General features: G+C 33.4%; 1 protein-coding gene across 6 annotated transcripts; it reads left to right on the top strand.

Annotated features, from left to right (window-relative positions):
* The first annotated feature begins 382 nt into the window (after positions 1 to 382).
* Positions 383 to 10,919, top strand: LOC110819738 (LEM3 (ligand-effect modulator 3) family protein / CDC50 family protein). Of its 6 annotated transcripts, none has more exons than XM_088211116.1 (9): positions 383 to 679; positions 2,416 to 2,590; positions 4,682 to 4,743; positions 4,832 to 4,906; positions 5,002 to 5,118; positions 8,331 to 8,401; positions 8,676 to 8,973; positions 9,449 to 9,738; positions 10,581 to 10,919. In XM_088211116.1, the coding sequence occupies exons 2-9, from the start codon at positions 2,500 to 2,502 to the stop codon at positions 10,624 to 10,626; spliced, it is 1,050 nt and encodes a 349-aa protein (XP_088067242.1). In that variant the 5' UTR covers positions 383 to 679; positions 2,416 to 2,499; the 3' UTR covers positions 10,627 to 10,919. The 6 variants fall into 6 exon arrangements, with proteins under 6 accessions (XP_088067242.1, XP_088067245.1, XP_088067244.1 ...); XM_088211119.1 differs by having other exon boundaries at positions 2,411 to 2,590; XM_088211118.1 differs by having other exon boundaries at positions 383 to 683.
* Positions 10,920 to 11,921: the final 1,002 nt, after the last annotated feature.

Here is an 11,921-nt window from a genome sequence, read left to right as displayed (position 1 = left end):
TCTACGGCGACGGTTGTAGTTGCAGGAATAAAGAAGCTGAGGATATTTTTGTTTCTGCATTAGATAAATTAAAATATTTTTTAGTTATCGACACGAAAATTTATTCAACTAAAAATATATAAGTATTTGACTCATAATCAATCACGAAGTAAATTCACCAACTTCGGTATTTCTAACATTTAATTTATAATAACTAATATACATTTTTTTTTTAGAAATACATTGATTACAACAATAAATAATTAATCTATGTACTAATTCCAATATTTAAAGATAGAGTGAGGATTAATCTAGTATAATAATTATATTTAAAAATAAAAAAAAATAGAAAAACTTATAAGCATATTTTAATTTTAAAATAAATTAAAAAAGAAAAGGGCAAAAGGAAGTGAAAAATAAACTTCTATGGGAGCGATAATTCTCTTCCTAAAGTTGCAGAGAATTCATATATATATATATATATATATAAGACAGATTCGAATTATCGTAGCAGAAGCAATCTCTCACTTTCTCTTCAATCCACAAGGAAGATTCTTATATTTAATCGTTTACATTCCTTGTAATTGTTTGCTATCTACGCTGCGATCTTCTTTATTCTTCAAATTTTGGCTTTGATTGATTGATGCAGCTGGTGAAAGCTAGTTGGATCATCAAAGATATTTTCAGCTTGGCTGCTTCGGTATGTATGTATCTACTCTATATGTTTGATTCTTTAGAAAACGCTAACGCTCGCGTAAAATCCATGAGTTTTTTGAGTGGTTCTGCATTTTAGTACACTTTTCTTTTTCATGATTTAATTATTTGGTAGTTATGTCTCGCCGGTGAATATCTTTATGGGTCAATAAGGTTTATTAGAGTGAGATTCTCAAAATTTTGTGCTCTACTCGGTTCATGAGAACTGCTAGGAAGGGAAGAACATGTAACTGAATCTTAGATTTCAAGAACTTATCACTGATATGGAACTTACATTCTAAGAATGTTTGGGAGACGAGGAGAGAATGGAAAGGGATGGAAAATTAGTGTACTAAAAATTTTTATCCTGTTTGGGAGAGAGGTTCTTAATGCAAAGGGAGAGGAATGAGGGTGAAATTTCCACGTTTTTAATGCAAAGGGAACGGAACTGAGGGTGTATTTCCTCTCAATTTATTCTTTCTCCAATTTGGAGAAGAATGGATGGAGTGGAAAATGGTTGTCAAAGTTATTTTATTGCAGTGACTGATCTCTTAATTTTATTTTTATATTAAATACCTATCATTTTTATATTACAGTAGTCTGGTAATCACTTTGGTGGCTTGGCTTGTCTCGAGTGTCCACAGAATGCATTGTATTTGTGGTAATTGTTCATGTAGCAATCACAGTTATGCTTATGGGGCTTGATCCTTTTCGGTTTTGCTCAAACCTAGTTGTCATAGTGCAAAAAAAATTTTATCCCTCTTCTCTATACTGATAAAATGACATCTCATCTAAGAGAGCTAAAGATATTTGGCCAAGGAGAGGTAACATGTTTCCATTCTCTAATTAATATGTTTATTCTTTAAAAACCTAACAGAATATGCACGATCAAGATGTATTGAGGATTGTTTCCATGCTAATTTTGTTGGAACCATTCGACGCTATCAAGGTAGGATGGGGAAAGGAGAACATAATATGTTGTTTACATAATAAATCCAATTCCAAAGAAATGTTGAACTGAATTTAGCAATCGATATGCTTAAAAAGGAGAGGTAACACCATGCTAACAGATGCTACCTTTGCAAATCTGATGAGGAAACGTGCAACCACTTACTTCTGACGTGTCCGACGACTTACAGCATCTGGACTACTGTTTTGGGCTTGCTGGGGTTAAATTGGGTGATGGTTGATAAAGTAAGTAGAGAGCTGTGGGCGTGGACGGGTTTTTGCAAAAAGAAAAGACATTTGTTCTTTATTCCACTAACTATTTTTGGGTAGAAAGAAAGATATGCGAAAATTTTTTAGAGTATTGAGACTAATTTTATAAATATTAGAGATAGATAGATTCACACTTTTATTTATATTTTGTTAGGTTATGACATCAAAGATTGGGATGATTTTGGATTGTCATGAACCACTTGATTGACTTGTAACTATACTTTATATATGGGGGGTACCTCCTTGGTACTTTTGTGCATAATAATACTTTTCTTATATTTCAAAAAAAAAAAGTTGAACTGATTTTAGCAAGAAAATGTGCTAGATTTTTATTTTTCTAGTTTATTTTAGTTTGAGAATTGAAATATGATTATGTATGAAATTTGAAATTTTGTGGATTCTTTTTCTTCTAACAAATATAGATATGGATGCAATAGTTGAAAACTTACCATATCTTAATCTGTGCAGTCTGAATTTAGCATTTCTGTGGAACATATAACAGAAGATTTTCTTTTCCCAGTGCAGGTGGTATAAATAAGTGTTTTACATTGTTATGTTATTACCATTTCTTTGGAGAATTGGAGAATTTATCGGTGGCATACTGTGAATATGAGAGTGATGGACGTTGATGGAGGGAACAGCTCATCAATTGCACCTAGAGGTCAATCAGGTCGCATGCATTCTTCTTGGTGGGAAGAAGGTGATTTCTATTTTGGTGTCTTTGCAGCTTCTAGTCAGGAGTTTGGTACTCTAATATTTGTAAAACAAATTCACTTTAGAAAGTTGTGAAGGAAAGTTGATGCTCAATGACCACTTTCAAGTTGAATCTACACATACGATCATGGACCCATATGCACACACAGTGAATATAAGTTTTCATAACAGTAAACAACTTTATCATGAGTTGGACGGCCCTATTCTCATTCCATATTCCTCTAGGATGAGTGAAAGAGTGTTATGAATAAGCATTCATGCAACGAATATGGAACAATATAGCTAGAACAAAATTATTGTCTTCCTAGAATTTGCAGAGATTAGAAACCTGTAAAACTTATGAAAAGGATATGTGATAGATAAGAAAAATGCATAATTGCTTCCATAAAAGAAAGGGTAGATGCATAAACTTATGCGATATTGTACAGGGGTGGTATGACAATCCATGACTCTCTAAATTCGAACTAACCAATTCAAACTCATTCTGGTTTTTACTGAAACTGAATTGGAAGGGATCGGGTCGGTTCTTTTCCTTTTTTGTATGTTATACAGGGAAGCTCATGTTGGGTTTTGGTGATGAAGAACTCACTCAAAAAGCAATTCGGTACTGTATATATAAATAAAGTACTATATTTTAAATTTTCAATTAACAACAAAGGACATATATACTTAAAATCCCCTAATTTCTAACCCTTTAGTCACTACCCATTCCCTACCCTAACTGACTACATCTCAGATCCACAAGCTTCCTCTTCTTCAAGCCACCTCTCCACCATTATCCTCCCATCTTCTTTAAGTCACACTGTTATCATCCAAGGTTCCCATCTTATTCACAGAGGTTCTTTTCTTTCTTCTTTTATTCCTTTTTCCATTCATGTCTATCTCCTCTGTCTTCTGCTTTTCTTTATGTTGTTGCATGCATGGTGTGGAACTGTGGAAGGCAATTTTGAGATATAGAAAATTACAAAAAGAAGAAAAGGAAGGGGAGAGGGGGGAAGAGAGAGAGAGAGAGAGAGAGAGAGAAAGAGAGAGAGAGAGAGAGAGAGAGAGAGAGAGAGAGTAGCCTTGAATTCAAGAGAGGAAAGAAATTACAAATTGGTGCAGTTCTTCTAGCATTCTGGAGCACAATGGGCGAGTTTAACCCAAAACCTACAGTATTGCAAATAAATGCAAATTTTACAAATCTATCCTGGATCCGAAGCAGGTTCAGGTTTCTACAATATATGTCCAGGTTGGGTTCAGGTTTTCCAAAACCAACCTCGAACCCAACCTGTTGCAATTCTATTGTTACATGTCTATTTTCTTCATGTACCTATGTGATCGATCTGATGGCAAATTTCTTAGCAGGCTCTCTCTTTAATAATTCAAAGGCTTAAAAAGTCAACAAGTTTTCTATAAAGTTAGCAACTGAAATTAGGAATGTGAAAAAATGATATGAAGTACGTAGTTGGTTTGACAAAGAGTTAGTTTGTACTGGAGGAATATTTTGCTTCTTTCGACATTCTGACGTAATGTTTTTACTACCCTGCTGTTCCCCCTTATATGAGTTGAAGACAATCCAACACACAACTGGAAAATAATATGATTGTTCCACAACCAGGCCAGGAAAGTAGATTAAGAGAGAGGATTACATGGAGGGAGGGGAATTGACTTGAGCTGAGGAGAAGGGAGAAGAGAGAGAAACAAAGGAGGAAGTAGAGAACGAGAATATGGGAGTAACTGTAAAAGGAACTTTAGAGATTTGGCTGGTTCAAAATGGCTATCCAACAATAGCAACATATCAAAAACGTCATCATTGGACCACTGAGAAAGCAGAAAAGTATAGCAAGCAAAAAACACAAATAGCACACAAGCATTCTAAAGTTCCAAGCCTAAATAAAACTATTTTGATTCCTACATTTACTAAACTAAAAATGCCTAAATATATGAAAATTATATAATTATTCTGAATCGGGACATGCAAGAGATTGTGTTTGCTGTCTTGTTCTGCATCACTTATTTTATGTTCTTGCATCCTTCATAGACACCATGTTGATATTTAAAACTTTCTCTCATCAATATGGCATGGTTCTTGCAGCTTTCTATCAATTTACACAGCAGAACCTACCTGCTTGTAAGCCTGTCCTGACACCAAGATGGGTGAGAACAAAGCATTCTTATCATTTGTGAAAATTCCTTTTTTCTTAAACTATTTTTCACATTTTTGATGATGACTGTTACATCTCAGGTAATCACTTCCTTTCTACTTCTGGGTATGATTTTCATTCCCATTGGACTAGTCAGTCTTCGTGCATCTCATAATGTAAATCCCCCTTTTAGTCGATTTAACCGATCTAGCAGTCTGGTGACTATTTAGAAATGTCTGTGAATAATGTTGTTTTGATGCTTAATCGGTAGGTTATTGAAATTGTGGACCGATATGATGCTGAATGCGTACCTGATGAATTCAGTGGCAATAAGGTGTCATATATCAGCGATTCCTCCATTCCAAAAAACTGTACTCGATTCTTGAAGGTGATTATTCTTTTATTTGATGCTTTTTCTTAGTTAAACACTCAACATTTCTGACATTGCAAAAGCCAATTATTTTCTTTTCGTCTTTAATAGTGTAGTGACAGAATTAGAGATCTTTCCTTACGAAATAATTGATTATCAATTATCTAAAAGAAAAACCTTTGTTTTAATCCAATGAACAGCCATACTCAGAGGAAAAAAAGTGTCACGATTGGTTATCAAATGAAAATAAGAATTAACCATTAATAAAAAGTAAACCTAAATATGATGCCTTGTTCGGACTTCCATTGTAAGACTGTCACTCAATTCTTGTACCATTTGGTTTTAAGCTTTTAATCTACATGTATGACACTGGATGTTTTGGGAAATAAAAAGATATAAGGGGCACTTCTTTTTTTTTTTTGAAACAAAAAATATAGTATTGAAAAACCATCAAGAAGTGCAACCTGTATACAATAACTTTACAAGTCTATCAACACGTTAATCGATTCCCCTAAATCTTGACTAATTTAAAGAGGATGGCCTTCAATTAAAAAAAAGGATCTGAAACCAAGCATTTTCATCCTATCAAAGACCATTTTATGCACTCAAAAGCTTTTCTATTTCCATCTTTCTGTATAACCGATACAGTAGCCAAGAGGATAAAATTTAGATTCTCGTTATAGCTTTTATCCTCTTGGATGCTTTTCCAAGCCCAAATCTTCTCATTTATTGATCCTGCCTCGCAATTCACCCCTATAAGACTAATAAGCCAAACACAAAAACCGATAAGAGAAAGTAGATCTTAGGAGGAGATGGCTAACAATTCTGCTGCCCACTTGTATAAATAACATCCATTCACAATGACTTTCCCTTTCTTGCTCAGATTATTTTTGGTAAGCATACACCCTTTCTCTCTTCCCAGGAAGAAAAAGCTATTTTAGGAGATGCATTGACCCTTTAGATAAATTTTCATGGAAAATCTTCATCGGTCCTCCACTTACGGCCAAATGGGACTTCTTTTTACTTTTAGAAGCCTTTCTGATAGGAAGACCGCAGTTTTATCCTCCTTGTTATGCATTCTCTAACCTTATGGCTATACGCTATATGCCACATCCATTTGAAATTTGGATGCGTCTCTTAACAGGATCAAACTAATGGCTTCCTGTAAATGCGGACACCAAATTTTGCTGTTTGGCCCAGTGTTTGTATTATGTGCCAAAGCAGTGTAATATGGGTGTGCTGATTGTCTACAAGGTTGTTTGTTACATTTGGATTGACTTGGGTTACTTTACCTTTCGTGGAATGCTTCCTGGGTTATACTATCCGGTGGTTTGGAGTGAGGAAGATAGTGCAACCTCTTTAGCAAGGAGCTATATTTGCAGGGGATTGTGGTTAATTTGGCCAGACAGAAACCATAGAGTTTTGAAAGTAAATTTTGGACTAAGTATAGAATGTGGAAGCATATGAGCGTCCTTATGAGTCAAGGCTCATGGCATTTTTATGAATTTGCAATCCCTGTATTAAAGAAAAACTCGGGCTGCTATAAGTTTTGAACAATAGTGTATTTGCATGTGTGCTTGATTTGTGTGTGGTTTCATGCTCTATTCATTCTTTTATTTTCCTTTTCTTTTCTAACATTTTGGGGGCATCTCTTATTCTCCATACTTGGAATTATATCTTTCTCATCTTGATACTCCTTATATAAAAAAAGATTTTATAGAGAATAACCATTTCTATCTAAGTCACAAAATTGGTTCATCCAAGGTGTTTGAAGGCATTCCCATTGAGACAAACACTGAAATAAGTTTGCATATTCTTTCACCTCCCAATAATTAAGATTCCTTACCAAATTCACTACCCAAATTCCATTACCCTCTGAATTTGAGAAGGATTATGCAACTGTTGCCTCCTTGTTGCGGCCAAGGAAGGGGAAACAAAGTTTTCCACCTTCCATCCATCCGTTTGACCAGAATCTCATTTTTCGATCAAATCCAACCTTCCATGCTATAATTGCCTGAAACTCCTATTTTCTTATACCAATTTTCTTCCATAGGCCAACACCATATGGGTTTCTTGAGTTCTTGGGGTACCACCCCATTCTGTCAATGTCAAACCTAGCTTTGATAACCCTCCATCAAAAGTTATCTTTTTCTTTCATTAATTTCCAGAGTCACTTTCCTTCTAAGACTTTGTCAACTCAATCATTTAATTTGATACTAAGGCCTCCCATATATTATGAATCTTTGACCGATTTCCAAGCGAATAGATAGAAACTCCTCTTCTCAATTAAGTCACTCCATAAGAATCTAGATTGAATGGCTTCCCACTTCTTTGTCATACTCACTTGAATAGTCAGTATCAATAAAAAGTAAATTGATAAGTTGACAAATGCACTCTTGATAAGAGTCAATCTTCCCCTTTTGACACGACTCACTAATTTGGCATCAAACTATTGACAAATGGGATCCTAAATGGAATGTCGTTGAATTCAAAACGCAAGGTTAGACCCAAGTACTTCATAGGAAGATCACCATTCTACGTCGCTAGAATGCTCTAGCCAAGTTATCAGAATCTTTCTAGTCCGAAACAGTTCTGACTTTCATGTTTATCTTGAATTTAGAAAACACTTGAAAACAAAGGAACACATATCTAATACATAGTAAGAAGTGTCGTTCAGGCTTACAAATAGTATATTTTCGTTTGCAAAAAGTAGGCGGGTAACCTCCTTAGATCAAATTTTTTAGGAATCCCAAACACCCTCTAAATATTCTATTCTCAAATTTTTAGGTTTTTACTTTTTATCTAACTAATTTATTTGATTACTTTTTTTTTTTTATCTTTTTAAAATTAAGAATATATATAACAAATAAAATCATAAAATAGTTGTAATAAATTTACTAAAACAACACTTGATTTTTTGCAACAAACATTTTATCCAAACTCATAATTTTTTAATTTTTAAATAAAAAAAAGAACCTGCTTTTAAGTAACTTAAAGGCATCTCATCATTTTAAGCAATTTCCTTCTGTAATCTCAGACACTCTTTGTTCTTCTATAAACTAAATGCCATCTCTTCCTCTTGATAGATATTGTTATTACTGATCTTGTGCCAAATATGCATCCACTATTGGTGCTTTTTGAAGTGTTTTCCTTTTTCTCAAAAAAAAAAAGTCTTTATATTGTTTCTCTCTGTTCACATTGTTCTTTTTCTATACAACCTTGCTTTATAGGTGCACAAGCATATGAAAGCTCCAATTTATGTCTACTATCATCTTGATAATTACTATCAAAACCACCGGCGGTAAGGAGCTTTCTTTGTCCAATATGTTAAATAGCTATTTTCTGTCTTATCAACCTTAAATGAGACTGGTGGTCCCACTAATTTGTTTGAAGATTCTGATTAGTAACAAAACTAGTCTCATTTCACTGATAATAATCTTTCACCGTCTTTGAACATGCGCTTCCTAAAAACTCTATATTTTGTATTCATGGGGACCCAAAAAGTCAATTATCCTTGGTTACCATCCCATAATTATTCTCTTAACTTTGTATCTCTGATTTTCAAATATTTTCAGGTATGTTAAAAGTAGAAGCGATCAACAACTCTTAAAGGGACTTGATTATGTTGCCACAAGTTCCTGTCAACCTGCAGAGTTCAATAATGGTCTGCCCATTGTCCCCTGCGGATTGATAGCATGGAGTTTGTTTAATGATACTTTTACATTTATCCATGAAAGCAAAGAATTGAAGGTCAGCCGGAAGAACATTTCATGGAAGAGTGATCGCGATTATAAATTTGGAAAGAATGTATATCCTTTCAATTTCCAGAATGGAACTTTTGTTGGTGGTGGGAAGCTAGATCCAAGGATTCCTGTGAGTATTCTCTCAGTTCAGTCACTTCTGCATTCTTTCATTTTGAATATGGTTTATATTTTATGATGCTATTTTCACACAACCTGACTTGTATATGTCACATTATCTTCGTTTGTTATATATAATTTTTTGAGATAACATCATTTGTTATATGTATAATGTTTAATCTTACTAGCCAAGAACTGAAAGCTATGCAGATCTTCTTTAATCATTAAAAAGAAAATAGAAGCCTGTTTTTTCAGTGACAATTTTTCCATCATTATTCTACACAAGTTTGTAATACCATAGAAAACTTCTAAAAGGTTGTTGTGATTATATCCAATGTTTTTTGACGTCTGCTGTTTTCTACCGATAGAGAAAGTATCTTCTCTACAACTGATGTAATTTTCCTTTTAGGTTTCGTCCTTCTTTAAAACTTGTCTCTCACCATGCTATTGCTTTTTTCTTCTGGTGTTGGTTGCGTCTATACACTTAGTTAAGTGACCAAGAGGATTTGATTGTGTGGATGCGCACTGCTGCTTTACCGAGCTTCCGAAAGTTGTATGGAAGAATTGAAGAGGATTTGGATGAAGATGACATTTTAAGGATCCAAATTATGAACAACTACAACACATACAGTTTTGGTGGGAAGAAAAAGCTTGTTCTTTCAACATCAAGTTGGTTGGGAGGAAAGAATGACTTTCTTGGTTTTGCTTATGTCTTTGTTGGTTCTACTTCTATAATCATCTCCATTGTCTTCACGTTTCTTCACATAAAAAATCCGAGGTAAAAGTCCTAGATTGCTTTGAATTCTCAGTAATTATTTAGGAACATTTGCATCCAAAGTTTGGACCAAAATGCATCCATTTCATGACTTTACATTTGTTTTCCTGTTCAGAGACTCAAACTTGATTAACTGTGCGGTTCTATAATTTAGAATATCAGTGGCTCTATCTAGCAGGAACCTTTCTGTAATCATAACCTCAAAAATCACTTGACATGTTATCTTGTCTTTGACTTTTCACGTGTCAAATTGTCACTTTCTTTTATTCACTCCAGATATCTTTCTCCAAAACCAACATCAAATTCCCGGTAGTGATGGCAGCAAAAAGGAGAACATACATGTTTAATTATGATTTAAATTTAAGAAAGATTCCTTTATGGACTTTAATGGTTTTCTTCTCACATAATCAGATATTCTTGTATCAATCACATACTATAACGAATGCGATCTTCCTCCCACTATTTACATGGCATCTTCTGTGCATACAAAATCATGCATAAGGAAATGCATTGGGCTTTTCCAACAGATCATGAAATCTTACATGATTGAAATGTATTTTTGCTTATTTTTTATCCAAATTTGTTTTATAAAGATCTTGTCATAGACATTTTAATCCAATGTAAAAAGAAAATGTTAAACATTATCCGAGTTTTTCTGCCAGTTATTTGATAGATGTTTTTATATGCACTACATATGTTTGCCATCAATGATTGACTTGAGTTGTCAAGTAACATGGAAATATATTCATCGATTTTTTTTTTTGGGTCTATTACTAGAATGCAACTCTCGTGAACAAGTTCTAGAAACCCAAAGGTTACTACTCTGCGATTCTTTCTGCTTGCAGCCCTGGCGTGAATGCATGCTGGATTCAGAAAAGCGGTTCTAGTTAAAAGGGTTGATGTCAATTGTTCAAAGGTTCATAGTAGCTCCAAGATTTGACGCTCACGTACTGTATTTATACTATTATTTTTCTTCTTCCCTATCAAGTAGTCATGTCGCTTTTCAGATTGCTGTGAGATTTGAGATATTAAAGGAGATAGAAGAAGGCATTATCTTCTGTGAATTCTTAGGTGAAACAAGAGAAGAAGAAAGTGTTACATTGGTACTTGATAGTGTTCAAATCATAGTCTATACTGTACATTTACTACAAAACCTAATAAAGTTAATGCCGTTTTTCGTTTTACCTTTTTGCTTCATTTTCGATGGTTGTACTCTTCGTTTGCTATGAGTCGAAGTATGTACGAAATTGAAGGACAGATCGATGCTCGATTTCTTTACCAAGATTCTTGATTGAGATATCTTTGATTTCACCATTTATGGACAGCAAAGAACAATACCTCGGAAACTTCATCCAATGTACATCTCCTCCCTTGTAAATTTACAGGTCAGAGCATTTGAGGAAGCTCTCTGTTTATGGATGTGTGTTAGGAAGCATTGAAACTTCCATTTCCGGCTGTTAGGCTGTTTAGGTTGACTCTCTCTTTCTTTTCATTTTATTCCATTTGAAATTTATAAACTATAGGTATATATATATATATATATAATTAGGAAATTTTAAATAACATTAATTTTTTGAATATTAATAACGGAAAAATAGTGAAGGAGGTGAAGTTAATCGTTTAATAACATCATATCCTATAAATACATGTTTAACAATTCGATAATCTAACTTGTTCTTGGACATTTAAATCTCTCCTTAAATCTCTTCCTCAAACTTGTGATAATATTGTGTGATAAAAATTAACGATGCGTAAAAGTTGTATAACTCGAGCATCAAATATTTTTTTTTTACTTTTAGAGTTTAAGATCATCGATTAAAAATTTTATAAGAGTTCTTAAGGCAACTTAAAAAAACATCGTATTAAAAAAAATTTAAAATAAGTTCAACCGAATAACTATTAAATATTAATGATTGGGCGATATAAGCGGTTGAAAGTACATATATATATATAAAGTTATATTTTATGTAATTTGATGATCATCTTTAAAAGTTATACTTAGAATATTAACATCAATTAATATACAAAATGGTATTATTTTGTTTTTTTACAACTAAAATTAGCATTTTATAGTTTTATTTAATCTTAACTATCTCTAGTTTTTCTCAAATAAATATATAAAAAGAATAAGAATAATTTTTTTAGAAACATTAGTACATAACCAAACACTAAAAAAAGGCGCGGTA

The sequence above is a fragment of the Carica papaya genome, chromosome 9 (genome assembly GCF_054855325.1).
Source record: "Carica papaya isolate Zhongbai chromosome 9, ASM5485532v1, whole genome shotgun sequence".
Taxonomy (NCBI): domain Eukaryota; kingdom Viridiplantae; phylum Streptophyta; class Magnoliopsida; order Brassicales; family Caricaceae; genus Carica; species Carica papaya.
The sequence above is the reverse complement of the archived record's forward strand: the minus strand, read 5'-3'. Positions and strand labels throughout refer to the sequence as shown.